Source organism: Dipteris shenzhenensis, chromosome 27 (assembly GCF_047967505.1).
Source record: "Dipteris shenzhenensis isolate YYH24624 ecotype China chromosome 27, Dip_SZ_1.0, whole genome shotgun sequence".
NCBI lineage: Eukaryota > Viridiplantae > Streptophyta > Polypodiopsida > Gleicheniales > Dipteridaceae > Dipteris > Dipteris shenzhenensis.
This window is the reverse complement of record NC_141622.1, coordinates 15,560,406-15,579,635: the sequence shown is the minus strand read 5'-3', so window position 1 is coordinate 15,579,635 and position 19,230 is coordinate 15,560,406. Positions and strand designations below refer to the sequence as shown.

The 19,230-nt window shown below is 40.3% G+C and overlaps 1 protein-coding gene across 1 annotated transcript; it reads left to right on the top strand.

Moving 5' to 3' along the window:
• The first annotated feature begins 275 nt into the window (after window positions 1–275).
• Window positions 276–2,719, top strand: LOC147883925 (pentatricopeptide repeat-containing protein At2g13600-like). Its single transcript, XM_087398078.1, has one exon. It carries the CDS (start codon window positions 310–312, stop codon window positions 2,323–2,325), a length of 2,016 nt encoding a protein of 671 aa, XP_087254204.1. The 5' UTR covers window positions 276–309; the 3' UTR covers window positions 2,326–2,719.
• Window positions 2,720–19,230: the final 16,511 nt, after the last annotated feature.

Below are 19,230 nucleotides of genomic sequence, written 5' to 3'. Positions count from 1 at the left end.
TTCAACTACAAAGCAATCTTGATGTGGACGATGCATGACTTTCCAGGCTATGGCGAGTGTTCAGGTAAGCATTGCACTTCTAATTATGAGTAGGCAAAGGATGTGGCACCCTAAACCCAACTTCAACTCTTAATTGCATCTATTGTTCAGGTCTCACTACATCAAGTTACCATGCATGTCCTGTTTGTGGTCCTTCGCTTGTTGCCTCACAAATAGATGCATTGAATAAGGTCATCTGTGATTCTCCAAGTAGTAGAAAATGGTTTTGAGTTAGATGCATTTGTAGGCAATACCTTGATTGATTTGTACATGAAATATGGAAGCCTGGAGGATGCGCTGCATGTCTTTGATAAATTGCCGCATCGTAGTGTGGTTTCCTGGAATGCCATGATCCTGGGTTATGCCAGGCAGGAAGAGGGGGCCTTGGCTTTGGACTTGTATGCATGTATGTGCGAGGAATGTGTTCAACCGAATGACCGAACATTTCTTGGCATATTGAAAGCTTGCAGTAGCTTGGCATCTTTGGACGAAGAAAAGCAAGCTGACAAGAAAATTGAGAAAATTGGATGCTTGAAGAAAGGTAGAAGTATCCACTCCAAAATCGTAAAGAAGGGCTTTGATTCAGATGTATTTGTGGGAAATACCTTGGTCGATATGCATGCAAAATGTGGGAGCTTGGAAGATGCACGCTGTGTATTTGACAAACTGCCAAATCGTAATGTGGTTTCTTGGAATGCGATGATCTTGGGCTATGCCCAGCAGGAAGATGGTGCCCAGGCTTTGGACTTGTATGCACAAATGCTTAGAGAAGGTGTCCTACCGAGTGACCGAACCTTTGTTGGTGTTTTGAAGGCCTGTGGTAGCCTTGAAGAGGCAAAGCAAGGTTATGGGCAATTTCTCCAAAGAGAGTTCTTGGAAAAAGGTAGAGCCATCCACTGCAAGGTACTCAAGAGGGGCTTTGAGAAAGTTGTATTTGTTGGGACTACCTTGGTTGATATGTACACAAAATGTGGGAACCTGCAGGATGCAAAGTGTGTTTTTGAAGAATTGTCTAATCGTAATATCGTTTCTTGGAATGCCATGATCCTTGGGTATGCTCAGCAGGGAGAGGGTGCACATGCTTTAGAGTTATATGCTCGGATGCATGAGGAATGCATCCAACCGGATGATCGAACCTTTGTGGGTGTATTGAAGGCCTGCAGTAGCCTGGCAGCTTTGGAAGAGGGTAAGCATGTTGACGAGAAAGTTGTGAAAGCAGGAAGCCTAGAGAAAAGTAGAGCTATCCATGCCCAAGCAGTAAAGGGTTGCTTTGAGTTTGATGTATTTGTGGCAACCACATTGGTGGATATGTATGCAAAATGTGCGAACCTGCAGGATGCGCGATGTGTCTTTGACGAATTGTCTCATTGTGATCTGGTTTCCTGGAATGCCATGATCCTGGCCTATGCCAATCAGGGAGAAAGTGATGAGGCTTTTAGACTTAATGCACAAATGCAAGAGCTTGGACTGACACCTAATAGTTTTACCTTTGTTGCTCTCCTGCAAGCATGTGGCAATACAGCAGATTTAGAAACCGCCAGGGAACTCCATCTCGATATCAAGAGGATTGGTTTTGCTACGACTGCAATCGTGGCAAACAGTCTTATTGATACTTATGCTAAATGTGGGAGCCTGGGTGATGCTCAACAGGTATTTGATGCTCTTCCCACTAGGGATGTGGTAGCATGGAATGCATTGCTTGCAGGATATGCCCACCAGGGAAAGAGTAAACTTGTATTCCAGTTGTTTGAGAGAATGAGGGAAGAGGGTGTACATCCAGATGAGGTTACATTTCTTAGTCTTCTTACTGTATGCAGTCATGTGGGTCTGGTGGACAAGGGGCAGAAGTACTTTCAAGCTATGAGAAAACTTTATGCCATTATCCCAGCTATTGAGCACTATACTTGCATGGTCGATCTCCTGGGCCGTGCAGGCCAACTGGATGAGGCAGTGCGTATGGTGGAGAGGATGCCTTTCCAACCTACTGTCTCGGTATGGTTGACTGTGCTGGGTGCTTGCCAAAAGTGGAAGAATATAGAGGTCGGACGACACGCCTTTGAAAATGTGCTTAGATTAGATGAAAAAGTTCCAGCAGCATATGTAGTGATGGCAAACATATATGTGGATGCTGGCATGCATGAGGACTGTGACAGGATCAAGATAATGAGAGAGAACGCTGAAGCATGGAATAAACCAGGAAAGAGTTGGTGGGCTGGCCTCAGTGGAATGATGCATACATTTGTTGGTAGGGATGGCGATTCCCTCAAACCAAAGATATGTATGTAAAGTTGATTTGTCTTTTTTCCTGAGGGAGCATGGAAATTGGCTCAGTTTTAGCTAAGTGTACAGGTATGGAGGGATGATGAATAGCCAGCTGCAATGTGCGGCATAGTGAGAAACTGGTACTGTAATCAATTCATTTGAGGAAGCAGAACATTTTGTAAGTTTGTAATGATTCTCACGAGAACCCCCACTCGGATATACAGTGGCAGGAACTAGCTGAGTAATTCGGGGAGCTACCTGAGAGTATCTGTTCACATGTGACGGCTACAGTCCTGCAAATTCTGTGAGAGCTCTCATTCTTAATTTGTCTCCTAACAGGATCGACGATGGCTGTCTTAGACAATCTGGGGGAGAATCGGTAGCTTTAAGGAGCAGGTGTGAGGACAGAGACCCTGATGCTATTCATTCAGGAACCTGTACCTGGTCGGCAGCAGCCTATACAGGTGACTGGAGCAGGCAGGAGGCTGCGGGATGTGCAGCAAATGGCTGGAGCTGAAGGCATGCCCAATCTGGGATTGCCATGTGGCCACTCAGGACAGTACAACAGCAGCAGCATGCAGAAGGACAGGTCTGGAGCAGCAGTAGACTGCTGTAGACAGTCGGGTACAGCTACAGGAGGTCCAGAAGGCATAGAGGTGGGCAGGCCATTAGCCCTCAGGCCCATGACCTTACATAGAGGCCTGGGCTGGTCGGCTGATCAGAAAAGGGCCAGAGTGGGTCAGCCCAGCTGATAGACTGGTCAGCCAAAGCCCATTGGGGCCCACGGACAGATGCAGTTCTCATCCATTTAGTGCCTCACGCATTGGCTCCATCAGCAAGGAGGCTTGGAATCATTGAGCCTTGTGCCTCACCATTGGCTCCAGACAGGAGTAACAAGGAGGTCAAGGATCAGGACAGCAACATACCTCACCGTTGATTGTATACAGAAACAGCAACGAGGCTTGCAGGAAGTGCATCTACTCATCCCATTGCAGTTCTTGGAGAGTAGGCAGTACCTTAACGGCTAGATGGTGGCACACTCGTTTCTACTGCCATGTGCATGGTGCATTAACTGTCTGTACCTATCCATTTTCACTTTTGTGCACAACAAAGAAAGGAGTAAGATGCGCTCTGCGGGAGTGTTGGCTACAGCGAGCAACCTCCGTCTCTGTGTTTTCTAACAAAATAGTGTTGATGCCACATTTTTCTAAGTCCCAAGAAGGTCAATGATATTATGAAAGGGGAGCTTTTAAATACGGCGCACATACTTCACATGTTCAGGATCTACAAGGCGCATATTGATGTATTGTATCCCATTGATTGGCCTCATGGGAGGAATCAAGACCAGCAAACAGGTCAGCTCGACTGTAGCTACATTGAAGTGTTTTAGAAACTGACGGATGCAATGCAGCATCTCCATGTTCAGCACTAGGCCAGTGGGATTGAAATCTATGATTATGACGTATGCCAACTGCCAGCAAATTGATTATTCAGTTGCCTTCAAGAGTTAGAAGCTTATTGGACCAGAGTTGGAGCACGAGTTTACAAAAAAACCTTTGGTGATAGTTATTGTTAGAAAACTTCTCAAAGCCTGACCCACACAGCAGAAAATATTACCAGAATCACTAACATGCAGGATCATACCAATAGAAGACTTGTGTACTCACAGATCTAGAGAGATGTACTCACCATCTCCAGGGATGTATTCAGCATGTAGGATTGTGTACATAAACACATCCACAAATGCAGGCAATAGTAAATAGCGCTCAGATGGTCCCTTTATCTGTGCCCAAGGCTGCTACCAGATTTGTAGCCCTGGATGGGGGATTCTTTGCTCCAAGTCCTGTTGGTTCTTCTCCCTCTGCTGCATGATCTGATGGAATTTCAGTGGCTGGTGGAAAGGCCCAACTGATCAAGGGTCAAGTGCCCAGATGAGGGGATGCACCCCTCCTTTTACAAGTGCGGGCTCCTACCCCTACCCTTCCAGATGTGGCCGACTAGACCTGCAGACTGACTCGACCAGCTCTCTGGTAGGGCTGACCAGTGGCCGACCTGCCTACCCTGTCTCATGCTGGTCAGGTCCATTTGACACCCAGCCAATTGTCTTTTTGTGGCCAACTGGCCCTGCTCTGGCATTGCCCAACAGTTATTCGCATCGAAGACTTGGACCAGACCCCAGGGATATGTCTGAACCGACCATCAGCAGCTACTTTGGTGGCTACAGCACCATGTTAGCCACTGTACCCTAGATCACCACTATCCATAACTCCATTCTCACCTGCCTTTCCTTCACATCCTTTATGCCACCTGCTAGCAAGATCTGTACTCTTGTCCCATCCTGTTTGATGTTTGCTCACGCTTCCATCTTATCTTTGGATCTAAATTCTACCAACCTTTTCAGCTCCAGCATTTTGTCATTGTTGATAATCCATCATATTGGGCATTATTGACATGTCATTACCACCTTCCCTTCTCTTGCTGCTCTTCTCAACCAGCTTCCCCATTTACCTCACCACCAGACATTGATCCAGTATTCCCCTTCTGCAAGCCCTTAGATTTTTGTGGATGAGGAGGAGTATGTGCCACTCCATAGTTGGGTCCGTACGTGTATGGTTGGCTGAACCATACGCGTATGAAATAATTATCCCATACGCGTATGGTACGGCCAATCATACTTGGCTTTTTTTTTTTGGGGGGGGGGTTCCCAGACCTTTATGAAAACGTTTTTTAATCAGTTTCTTGACTTTAAAATTAATACAAGTTGAAGTTTAAATTTTTGTAGCTCTGTCAATTAAATGTGTACAGTGTGTATTTTTCTGGTTTTTTTTGTTGTGAAATTAGGGTCACGTATGATTTAGCCCCAGGGGCTGATCCATACTCCAATCATACTTCCGTACCCCTATGCAGTATGCGTATGGTGAAGTATGGAAAAAACTATGTGCCACTATATGGAAGCGAGAGGCCACTCTCTCTCTCTCTCTCTCTCTCTCTCCATGCGCGTTTCAGAATGGTCCAACTGAGCCTTTCAAAGCTCTGACTAGCAGACAACAAACGTGGGACCCACCCTAGAACACCTAAGCTGGTCAGCTCCACGGTCGGCCCCAGAGCGGCCCTACAAGCTGCTTATACAAGGTTAGTTATCAGCTTGCCCATACAGCCCAATGGGGTATTAAAGAAAACGCTATCAAGGGCAGGTATACACAGCTCAACGTGGGCATTGCAGCCGCCTCACAATTTCATCCTACTACCTGGATGTTCTCCTTCCTCATGGGGAGGCTCAAAAGTCAATTACAAGAAAGGAAAATTTGTAAAAAACTACTGGAGTTCTATATGTGGTAGTTGGTTGGATTTGGGCTTATTATACAATAGCTAATATAGGTTTTTTGAAATCAGACATCATGTACTGTGAGTTTGACTTGTTTATTGTTTGAATTTTCGATTCATTTTGAAGGGCGAATAGCTAGAACAATTATATTTTAGCTTGTACTTATTAAAGTTTGGGTTGGTTTTGCTTATTTAGTGGAAATTTTCCCTCGCCCCCCCCCCCACCCACCACCACAACACACACACACGACAATTATAAAGAGATCTAGTCAGGAAATACCACCCCCTCACACAAAAGGCATTGTAGAGAGATCCATCCAAGGAAAGTACAGTCAAGACATACCACTCCCCACAACAGAGCATGTATACCTTTTGCCCCCTATAAAAGGAGATATGGCTTTGTATTTGATAGAGTCCTATCCTCATGTAGCCAATGATATTTGGTATCAAACCCTTGGGCCTTGTTCTAGTCCATGCAACATCTTGCAATGTGGACAATTTCTGATCTCCGGAAGAGAAATCCCTGACCTCCAATTCTTTATTTAAAAACCGAAGCATACTTTGCGATCTCATAGCTCTAGTGAAGCTGTAGTTTAGAATGGTGCTAATCCTTCGCTCATCAAGGGTCTTCTTGGTCTTCCCCTTTGTAGGATTCTTCCTCAATGGCTCCTCAGTCTTCTTTAAGTAGTTCCTCTATCTCCTCCTCTTAGATTACCAATCTCCTTGGTTTGGGTACATTTGGTGAAGGGCTTCTCAAAAAATTGTTACAACTTGAGACTCAATCTTCTGAAGCGAGTTCCTCCACCTCATCCTTTTAACTACCAATCTCACTAGTTTGGGTACTTTTGGGGGGTTTTTCAAAACTTGTCACAACTTGAGACACAATCTTTTGGAAGACTCTTTTGTACACAATATGATCTTGCAGGGGGCAACTCGTGCTTCCACGATGAAGGCCCCCTCCTTGTCTATCCTAAAGGTCTTTGTTTTGCATTCTTTTTATTTAGGGGATCACAAACCCACTCCTTGCTCTAATTTAGTATTTTTTTGGGTTCGATTTTTGAAGTTGGGTGAAAAGACACTTCTCTCTCTTTTTTCAATGCCATGTCTCTCTAAATCCCATGTCTTCTCTTGTTGCTTCATTTCATTGTGGTGAAGCATTGGGGTGGAACTAGTTTTTCTTCAACTTGGATGGAGGTAGTTCTTCTCTTGTACATTTATCTCAGTTTTTACCTATGACCATAAAAACTCAAATTGTGTATCTTCCTCAATGTCATCTCATGGTTTAAGCTCCATTATCCCAAGGCAACCTTTAGTGTCTTCGTACAAACTTGAGAGTGATTGTGGGAAGGTCTTTGTCCCTTCATATGAACCTACTAGCATATCTAGGGATGTTTTGGTATCCTCTTATGACTTCATGCTTTTGTGGGGATTCAAGTAGAAGTGCCACCAATGCAGCTCTAAAAGTTGTGAGCTATGTCCAATGTGGATTTTGATTCCACCCAATTAAGAGATAGTGCCCATATGTGATTTTTAAATCCCTACATAACCCATCACCTCTGAGGAGCATAGTGGCAAAAATAGAAGTTGTAGTTGAATGCATTGTTCCTGCACCTGAGCCAATAATGGCGAATATAGCTAAATATAGCGAATTTCTTCAATCAAACAACTCAGGAAGGAAGAGATTGCACCTAATAAAATTCTCACTAGTTATGTGAGGAGCAGGCACTTCTTATGGGAGGAGGAGGCACTTCTTATGGGAGGGAGATACACTTCTTATGGGAGGAGGAGGATTCATAAGGATTCACTAGTTATGGGAGGAGAATGCATTACGTGTTATCTAGGTCTCAAATTAAGGAAGCAAGCAATGGTAGGTGGCTTGCACATTCATTAGAGATCCCATCAAGAAATTCTATCTATGGATTTCATTGTTTATTTATCTAGGATACATAGATGTCATGACTTTGTGTGGGTAATAGTTGATATATTGACCAAGATGGATCATTTTATCTAAGAAAAAAATGTAAAATTTCTTGAGTTAGCAAGATTGTTTTGTCCAAAGCGTCCCAATGAACAAAGTTGTGGAACAATTCAATGCAACTAATGCATTAGGGAGGGATAAGTACAAAGGCATATCAGCTCATATTTAAGAGCTTAAAAAAAGCATGTCTTCCAGTGGGAACAAAAGTTAAAGCCTTGCTTCCAAAACCAACTAATGTGGATAAGGCAAAGCATGCTATTGATTTGGTTGTACTTGATTTAGTCGACGAGCCTCAACATGTATTTAGTACACTAGCTCTCAAAGGGAAGGTTGGGGAGTCAAAAGAACTAGAACTCACAATCAACAAAAACTTTGTGATGGATGTTGAAAGAGTTCTATAGGCCATGGTGAAGTTTTACAATATGCCTAAAGTAGAATGCAATGGTGAACTAAAGATCATACTAAAGCTTGATGAAAGAGGTGGTCAAAGGTCAAAAATTGGAAAGAGTCAGTAGTTTGAGATTTATGAATAGAATACCGAACCTTCAATTTGAGCTTGATGATGCAAGGCAATTCAGCATGCAATCAAAATAAGAGATTTGGTGGCTAGCTGCATTTGAGATAACAAGGAAATGTGAATTTTGATTTGGTAATGAAAATTTTCTTAGAAAAATTAAAAATAGAAAATGCATTGGTTTTACAGGTGTTGAAGGAGTCACATTCAATTTTGAAGTGGTTCTTTGACCAAACCAATATCCCAAGCGTGATCAAAGGTCATAACAATGGTGCGCTTCTTGAAGTTGAGGGCTATGAATCCTACCGCATAGAATGGCATCTAAATGCTACTGACCTCAAGACTATTAAATGTATGTTTAATAATGTGGCACATGGAGTAAAGCCATCCTTGGCGATTATGCATGTAAAAGAGAGTACCATTGTAAGCTTATACAAAGAACCAAAAGTATTGGGCTTTTGAACTTGTAGAGATCGATCAAACTAAGGAATTGGATTGCAATGTTCCAAGGAAAGATCTATCTTGGAGCCCAATTCTTGAAATTCCTCTTGAGAGAGTACACATTTGTGCACTTCATGCTATTGCTAGAATAATTATGAAGCTAGTGCATATGTACATCATTGATGCATATAACTTGAAGCCCCACAAGAGAGTGAGAGGATGAGATCAAGAATTGAACAAGTTCTTTCTTATATGGGACTACTCTCTAGGAAATTAAAGATAACAAAACATGAGAAAAGATCTAGAAAAAAAGGAAATGTTCCATGCAAGCCAAGCATTAAGGCTATCAAGGCTTTGTGAACGAGGGGGAAAGGGGGGGGGAATATCACATAATTATCTCTTGATACCTTGGTACCTCTACTATAAAAGAAAAGGTTTGAAGATGATGCACAACATGTCATCAATGCTGTGAATGACTTTAGCCAAAATGTGGAGATCATTTGGGGAAAGAGTCATTTCACATAGGACATAGTAATTTGTACTAATTTCATGTGGTACTTACTAATTTGATTCCTTGTTTGGTAGCACATTTTATATGCTCATGCACCATACATGGCATGGCATTATGGGAGCATTGGAATGTGATCCATTTAGGGCATGGAAATATTGCATTAACAAGCACGTTGTGCATATAACAGAGCGAAACGTGGGGGCGGTAGAACTAATTGGAGCCCAAGGTTTTAATTAGTTCAATGGTGTTATAGGTGTATTGAAATAAGAGCAACTGCAATACTAGCATTCAAAGAGTCATTAGCGTCCCATGAAATGCGAGATGCTAATGCTGAAAATAGAAGAAGAATGTACAATTCATCAAATGCAAGGTAGAATCATGCAAGGTAGTGTGCAACATGTCATAGAGAAGGGCACATATGGGTGGATTCAGATGAAATTGATGGTGTGGACTCTTCCAATGTGGATGGTTGTGCATTAAATTCATATTTTTTTGTGACTTTAATTATGTGATTTGTAGTAAAATTGATGTATAGAGCCTATGAATTGTAATACAAAAGAGAAATTTGAGTTCATGCATGTTAATGATAAGTTTCAATTCAAGGTTCAGTCAATTTTATGTTTTTAGGGTTTAAGGTTGAAAAAAAGTGCTTTTAAAATTTAGGATTATGAGCCCTATATAAAGAAATCGGGTCTAATTTTCATTTCATCGTTTTAAGAGCTTTTCACTCCCACACTCCCATGCCCTCGCCACCTAATCTTGATTCTGCACCCCACCCTTGCTCTTACACCTTCTCTCTCTCCCTTTCCATCCCCCATGGCCATGCATAAAAAAAAGACCAAAAAGCTTGGATGCCAGTTGAGTGAGAGTGATGTAGAAACCTGAATCAGTGGTCCCCCCAAACCCAAAGGACAGCTTCCCAAAACCATAAGAAGATTCCCATTCAAATGATATCAAGTAAAGAGGACGTAGAAACCAAAGAAGAGAGCGAGGAAGCAGTGCAACAATGAGTGGAGCAGAGGATGAAGCAAAATCATTTGAATGAGCCTCCATTGTGAGCCAGCATCACACACAAGAGGTAAGATCTACGAGAGCATCCTCCATATGAGGGGGGGGTATAGTAGCATGCACCTCATCAATGCCCACCATGAGCACATCAGTCACCACTATCCCTAGGCCAAAGACCTCCCACTCATGGTCCTGCACCCATGAGGAAGTACAGATTCAAGCTGAGGATTGTGGCACTTTGGGAGATCTGCAAGTATCATAAGTCGATTAGTGTTCTTACCTCGAAGGTGAGTTTTGCAAAAGTGGTGTGTGAGGTCATACAAAACATTGACCTTGGCTAGACGTCTAGGTGGTACCGGCAAATTGGGTTGTGGAGCTCACCCCTTGGCATATAGACTAGATTGCCGAGCCCACCCATGGAGCATGTAGCTGGGGCCTACTTGGTAGACCTCATGGATGACGTCTAGATGGCTTCCATCCACAGGAATAGGGTCATCATGATTGCAAAGGACATGCAATACATTGATCGTCTTTACCTCCCTTGTCTCTAATCTATGTGTTATTGTCCTCTCGCTCCAACTATCTACGTATACCCACTGCTTCTTTCTGGACCTAACCTCTATACAACTCTACGCATACTCCTAGTTCACAATCGACTTACTACTCCTTGCTAGCTTGAACTGGACTTAAGACATGACTATATCCCTTCTTGCTCACTTACACCCTTGCTGGAATCTCCTCCATGCCATACTATTAACCTAAAGCCATTGCGCATCGTCTGAATTCAAGGCACGGTTCTATGCATGCCCTATATTGTATGCAACGTTGTAGGAGATTCGAGGTTGGCTACTGCCTCTTTGCTCCCTGGTCCAGTTATACCGACGTAGTTTTTTGCCTATTGTGCTTTGTGATTTTGTAGATTATTAGCTGTCTTGATTATCGCATTTGTTCGAAACCTTGTTTTGTAGATTATTTTGCCTAGCCCTATGAAGAGTACTTACCGTAAGCCTACTATTGTTCTAGCAAAATTCGTGTTCCTTTCTTGCTTGCTTGAAGTTGGTGGTACCTACTAGGTCGGTAACTTCGAACAGGTCGTTTGGTAACTCTTCCACAATGACCTTAGTTGAGAGTGGCTCATGTAATAGCCAACTGCTTTCATTTTTCTCTACTTCAGAGAGTCTTTTCTTCAACCATACCCAACTACCTGCATTCTTCTCCTCTTTAGCTATCCCAAGTGCTCTTGGTCTTGAGTACTTGCCTTTTCCATTTGTTGTAAATTCCCACTAATTGGCTCCCTTTTCCATTACTTGGTTCTATGTTTATTAATTTAGTAATGGGTTCCTTATTGAGCATACATCTCTTTACTTTTCCTACCACTTATTATGTAATTGAATTATTTGCTAACCTTTTGTCTAACATTGTTTTAATGATTTTTTCTATTTTTGTTAATTTATGTCTCTTGTTTCTAATACCTTTTATTTTTTTCACTAAAATGTTTGTTGTCTTACAGGAAAAATCGAGCATGAAAACCCTTGTGGACAAAAAAACTGCTAGAATTCATTCTAATCTTAAGCCTAGTTATATAGCTTTTAGCAATCATAAGATGCAGAAGGCCCGTGAAGATGAAGCTAAACTCAGGCTTAGACCATATTTGGCAAGAAAAGCCAAAAAACAAATAGATGAACTCTGATTGGGAAGCACCTTTGTTAGGATACTTTTTTTATTAGAAATATTTGATGAGTGTACATATCTCTTCTTGACTAAGTACTTCATCCCTCCTAATATTCTCATTTTCCTAAATTTGTGTAGTTTATAATGATATCATAAACTATGTGCAAGTTATTTAATTACTAACCCGTGATCAGTCACTATATAATATGGCAATATTTTTCTTATTAACTTGTATTCATTATTTCATTAATTTATATGTCTATTATGCTTCACCTTCTTCAAATTCTTTTAAGATTTTATCTAATTTCTTTTCCTTACTTGTCAATGTTTGTTCTAACCATTATTTTACTTTTATTTTTGCCTCCTATATGGAAGGCTAGCTAATCATGGTTTTACCTCCTAAATGGAAGGTTAGAAAATATATTAAGATTATTTTAAATCTTTAATTTTTCCTCCTTTATGAAAGGCTTATCAATTACTTCTCTCTCTTCCTTTTTTGCCTCCTTTATGGCAGGCTAGATAACCACCACCCCCCCCATCCCCCTTTTTTTCACAATGAACTAACCCCATGTCTCTAGGTAGACCCTCTATATCTCCCACCTTAAATATTCTAAACTGTTTATGTAGTCTTAAACTTATATCTCTATGAACTATTTTGTAAACTTCTCTCTTTGTTTTTGCATCTTATATAAATGAATAGCTACCTAATGAGTGTGCCTCCTTGATGGAAGGCTAGGAAGTACTTTAATTTTTAATTTTTGATATTTCTTAACTATGAATTTGCCTCATGTACCCCCCTTTTTTTATCACCTAAGAGGTTCTAAAGGTGTGACTCTTCCCCGATAATTTGTTTATTTTATTTAACATATATTAGCCTAGGTATGTGTGTATTTGCATGCTATTATTTGTGACAGCAATTACAAGTGTGGAAGGATCACTTGGATACCTATCACCCATTCAATGATCACTTAAGTTCTAACTTTGATTATTGTCTAGTTGGTTGGTAGGTATAGTTCCTTCCTCCTCAAATAATTGACAGCAAGGACATAATTACCGTGGCTACATCATGACTATTCTTTATGTTACAACATGACTATTCATGTGTTACTCCATATGTTACTCCAAGTGTTACTTTTTCATCAAATAAATAAGTGAAACTTTGTCTTTCTCACTTTTTGATATAAATTATTTATTATACTACTTTGAAATTAATGTATGGTTCATTAATGTGATGGGATACTAAATTGTATACACACACATAATTTTTCCAAGTAGCATTTGGTCGAGCTACTACCATACATTTCTTTCAATAGTTAGTATTGCCCTTAATCACATCTAACTTGTTTCTTGGAGCATATTATTATTCTAATAATCTCCTCTTGTGCAGACTCAATGGATTCCTTCTCTGATTAAGTTGGGATACTACAACTAATGTCAGTCTACCGATTCCTCCTATTGGCACTCAATGCATCCTTTCCTGTTTCAAGGAACCCGATTTCCACAAAAAGCTTTTAGATTTTGAAAAAAGAGCCTCGCTTGAAAATAACCCTTCTTCCTTCTCTATTGCATCTGTTAATGATTGGATTGCTTTGTTGGTTGCCTCAAAACATGATCAGAAATTTTTTGGAAGCTTTCAATGAACTCCTTTCTTCTCTTCTGATGATAGGCTGCCAAGACTCATGTGACCTCAATTTTTATTTCTCAACCCTACCTTCTATTGTTAAAAAACTCTTTCAATTAAATGGTATCTTTCATATCCCTAACGCTCTTGACATTGTCTACCCTCTTGTTGACTTTGATCTTTTGGATAATGATGAAAAAAAAGCACTTGCATCTCTAACTTCCCAACCACTCACTGCTTCTCAAAAAGGTATTTCCCAAGCCTTTTCTAGTTCCATTCCTCTCCTCCCACCCTATCAACTTGAGTTGGACTTAATTCGTTTGGAGCACAAATTATGGGACTTTGAGGTTATTAATCATAGAGCCCCTTTCTCTATCACCTCCCTTGCTTTAATATGCAGTTTCCCCTTCGACTTTGTTGATTATTGTAAATCAACTACTATTCAAGCTAAACACCTCCTTTCTATTGATTTTTGCTTTGAGCTTAGCCATATTAAACTCTCAAATATTGATTTTTCAAACTATTCTAGTTCTACTCTCATTGCTAGAACTAAAGGACAAATCAATCAAGATAAAGTCTGTGAACCCAAAAAGTTTCTCAAGAATTATTGGAACACCTTCAAGCCCTTTCTCAAATGTCAGTGCAAAAAAACTAATCCTAATTCCTCCCTCCATCATTTGGTTTGATCATCTTCTTTGGTACGTCTTCCAAAACCTCCCCCAATTTTTCCCATTCTCATCTGGACCAGCTCTTCTTTATGCTTTTATTGGTTGGGTTGCTTCCTTCTCTTCTAAGATCTGTACAGCAATCCTGGTATACTTATGGTTCCATGAATATATGCTAGAGGTAGCTCGAAACCTTGCTTTGTATACCCCCAACTCCCCTCTACTCCCTCACCTTCTCAACACACCAATCTCCAACACTATCGAAGCAATCCTCAAACCCTCCAAGGTCAAAGAATCCAACACTATCGAGGCAATCCTCAAACCGTCCAAGGGCAAAGAATCTAAAAGGCTCTCCATTACCCCTAGCTCTATAGCATCTTCCTCTAAGAAGCCAAGGATGTTTTGTGGGTCTGAAGAATTCGGCGATACAACCAAATCACTTGACTTCAACTCAGAGCATGATTAGGTAAGATTTCTTGCTTAAAAACCTAACGGTTTACTAGTCCTTAACAAAAAGAAAGTAAGAAGTAAAAGATTTATCCATCTTCTATTTGTTAACAAATTGTTTGATTTTATTATACGAAAAAAAGTATTTTTAGAAGTCTTTGAAAACTTCTACATTAACAAAACTTTTTCTACTTTCAATATTGGCTTTAGCTGGAAATACTCTAAGAGCTTGTCTTGTTTACTATATAAACCCTCTGACACTTTCTCAAATATGAATCTGACCCCCTTTCTTGCATTTTCTTTACATCAAAACGATTTAAACCATTTACTAAAGAAATTCAAGGATTTGGAACTCATATTTTGTCTATTGACCCTAGCTTGTGTAGACACCCCTTCCTACATCCCATCCCATATATTATGGCTACTTACAAAATACACAAGAATTCCTTTAGATGGTTGACTAATGCACATAATGGTATATTCTATAATATCAGAGACCTCATTACTAAACTTCTTCAAGCTTTGGATTTTGGTATTCTAGAATATACAGATAGGCTACATAAAGACTTATATACTTTTTCACAAATAAGGACTAATGCATATTGGATTGTTCAAAACCAATATGATTTCCTTATTAATCTTCCTAAACATATTTACTCTATTTTTACTTTTGATATTACCTCTTGTTATGAGGCCATCCCGCATCATGGACCCAACAGTCATTGAGTCACTCCATAATTTTATTTAAAAAATCCAAACCCTTGGTTACTGTGGGTTTAAAAAACATAGAAAATCATTTTTACTTACCAAGAAAATCAAGGAATGTAGACTTTCTTTCATGGATTTTATCTCTTTAAATACTTTTGCTCTAGATAATTGTTATTCTAAAGATGGTAACAAAATATATATTCAAACTAAAAGGATCCCTATGGGATATTCCTGTTCACCCTTGTGGTGTAACTTATATCTTGCATGGTTTGAAGTTCAGAATATTCAAAAAACTTTCAAAACTTAAATTAAGTACTATGCTACAATCTTTTTATCTTTATTTTCATTACATGGATGACCTTGCATTTATTAACAATCACTTTATAGTTAAATTCCTTTCTCATGTGATAAACCTATTGATAACAATGACCCATTTTGTATTTATCCTCTCAACATTATTAATATTAAACCCACTTTTTCCACCATTTATCTCAATCTATCTATATCACTTATTAGACCTTTTATTAGTGACTTTGAAACACATACTTGTTGGAAAAAAGATAAATTACCCTGCCTAATATTTATTTTATTCATGCTGATAGTAATCGACCCAAAAATTACGCCTATAAAGTATGTGTCTCTCAAGTTCTACCATTGCTTTATAATGCATCACATTGCACTTTTTCCTACAGTGATCTGCTTAGACTTATTTACCTTTTTGAGAAAAATGGTCTCAAAATAAGTATCATCACCAAAAACATTATATTTTTTCTAAAGAATAATATTTTCGCAGGATTACATTATGATATTAATTACCTTATCAAACTTTTAGGTGGGGGGTAAGTTCCACATGGTGGACTTACCTCCCACCATGTGGACCTCCCCTCTGAGATGGGGGTGGGCGCACACACACACACACACACACACACACACACATACACACACATATTTTTCTCAAAAAAAATTCACATGCACATGCACACGCACACGCACACGCACACATAACCTTAACTCTAACCCCAAAACCACCACTTTGTTGTAAGTTAGATAGATTTTGAAAATCATCATAAAAGGTGATTCTTAGGTTAAAATAAAATTATCCCCACTTTCTTTCATTAATATTTAAATATAATTCTTGTATTCCATCACCTGCACACACACTCTTCGTTTCATCTCGATAGAGAAGCTATGATCTTTTGGTGATTATTGATTTTTAGCCTTAGAGCATTAATTTGTTGTACACACTTCCATTTTCTACAAAGTTACTGAAAACATTGCGAGGTTGGCACACATTTATGCAATTTTGGACATTATGGAATGTTCTTAAGTGGGATTTTTACCCCGCCTTTTTTCCCCACCACCACACACACACTTGCTTACACTGATGATGTCTACACACTTAGCTCCTAGGTTTTCCCCCCCTTCCTTCTTTTAGAATATCTAACTTTTTCTTGATAGTTAAACCCTTACTTTACTGCTTGCCGTTTTGTCTTTACCTTACTAACCCCCCTGACCTAGCCTTATAACACTTTAAACCGCCTAGCCCACATGGGAGACTTTTCCACACACACCATACATGTGGGAGGATGCATTTATTGGGAGAGAGCCCCTCTCTTGGCTTTTAACCCATTGATTAACCTTGTAATTCCATGCAAGAACCTTTACACTTGGTTATATTACTAGCAAAATTTTCCCTTTTGCTTAAACTATTGACCCCCTTTCAACCTTACTCTAAACCCCCTTTAAAAACCCCATAATTCTAACCCAAAAACCTCCCCTAACCCCCTTAAACCCAAACCCTCCCTAAACCCCCTTCATGTCTACCCTCTTTACCTTAATCTAACCCCCCATATGTGGCCACCACCCCACGTCCCTCCCACGCTTACCACCGCCAACCCTTTTATCCTCCTCTCCTTATTTATTTTCGTTTGGCCTCTGGCGCATCAACTGTGTCTTCTTGACACCTTCTCCCTCTCCCGTGAATTCTACTTCTCTTTGCTCACCATTTTCATCTGCTATTTTTCCATGGCCACCTCTCAAGGCTAGGTGCACTCTTCGACTTCTCTTGAGTCTTTCTACGTTAGTCTCTCACTAGCTCTGCTCTCTTTTTCATAGCAACACTTTCTCTTTGATTGGATACGTCCCTCCATGCCTCTGGCAACGCTCCTTGCTCCATTACGCTCAGCTGGGTCACCTTTTTACTTTCACGTTATTCCTCCTTTGTCTCTGCTTCTCTTATTAGTTCACCTCTTGCTACTACAAGACTGCTACTTTGTTGCCTTGATCATTTTGGTCACTTAGCTTCTTCTCAGTCTTTACTCCTTACTTGTAGACTGCATTGCCCATGCACTCGGTAAAACACACTTTTACATGTTTTAGTCTCCCTTCAATTGTCTCTAGTTTGTTGCAATGTGCACGTTAGTAAATAGCTTCCTTTATAGTCTTAAGCTCTCTAGGCTTGTTGGATACCTTTCGCCCTTCTTTTATTTGCATGGTTTGATGGTCGGGTCCAATAGCTACACAACTCGCTTGTGTCCTGTAACTCACTACTCAACTCGTGATTGTCTTGCATGCTAGTTTTCTACATAGGAACTCTTTGTAACCGTCCACATTAAAGTTATATATATATATATAACTTTGTGCATTTAGTCATTTATAAATTCTTACATGATTACATTTATTTACAATGTCTCATTGCTATTAAAAAAATATCTACAAGAATACATACATACATACATATATATCCCAGGAAGGTCGATTGGAGCTGTAGAGGAGATGGACGGGGAGGTCCCATGCTATGTGGTGGTGGTGTTAGAGGCATTAGAAGGATACTCAGAAAGTGTTGTCTGAGGGAGGGGAGGTTGGGTAGCTTGTTGGGTGGGATCCAGAGGAGGTGGTGGTGGAATTTTCGCAGGAGGGGTAGTAGAATTAAAGACGGCGATGGCTTCTTGGCCTTCTTCCTCGATTAATTCCTCGGGGTATGCTACGTGAATTATTTCAAAATTGCTCACCAAGGACTCAAGTGAGTCTTGGAGAGCTTATAGCACCTTGTTGAAGAGGATTATTATGTCGAGGGGGTTGTAGGTGGTGGACTGGAATGCTGCAAGGTGCCCTTGAGATTGGGATTGTAGCCCGATTGTAGAGGCTCGGCCATAGGTCTGCATCCAATTAATGTTTGCTTGCAGACTTTGGGTGTGTAGACCCACAGCGTGAGTTCCTCGAGCTTTGTGATTTGCATCACTTCATTGTCCATAGGATAATTAAGGGACTCTGTGATGATGCGGCACTAGGCCTAAAAATTGAGGAGGATGGGATGGGCAGCTAGAGTCTGGAGGTTAGAGGGGCGGAGGAGAGAGAGAAGTGGGTTGGAGATCTAAGGAGAAGTATGACATGGCTAGGATGGGGCAAAAATGGGGCCTACTTCATGATGTTTATCTTGAGGGAAGGTGTTAAGAGTTCACGCTCAACATCATGTGATCATGTGTGCATAGCACCATCATATGTGCATAGCACTAACCTTATAGAGTGCTATAAAGGAAAGGGTAAGATCCCCTAACCCTAAATAGGTTTGTATATATTCTACATTTTCAACTAAATCTAGTGTACAGTTAGTCATTTGTGGTGTGCTCTCTAGCTATGCCCTCTCTCCTCATCTCCACTCTTCTTGTCTCCCCTCTTCATATTTTGTCAAAAAATGCATACCTCTTGGATAGACAATGAGTCAGCAATCTTGGTTGCCAACTTGAAATTGATTGCACTTGAATCTTGAAAAATTATCGTGTGAATATTTGCTTCTTGAGAAGATCCTTCAACCTTGTAAAGTTTTTTATTTTCCAAATGAATTTCCCTCGATGCTCCTTAGACTTTTTTGCTTTTGTGACTCACACCATACTCTTAGAGAACTTACTAGACTCTTTGATAACGTGAAATGAGCACTAAATATTGCAGTGTCGTTAAGAAGATATCCCATCTCTAGTGCTACAAAATCTGACATTTTCATGTAATCATTCCAACCAAGACCGGTATTGTCACCACTTTAGT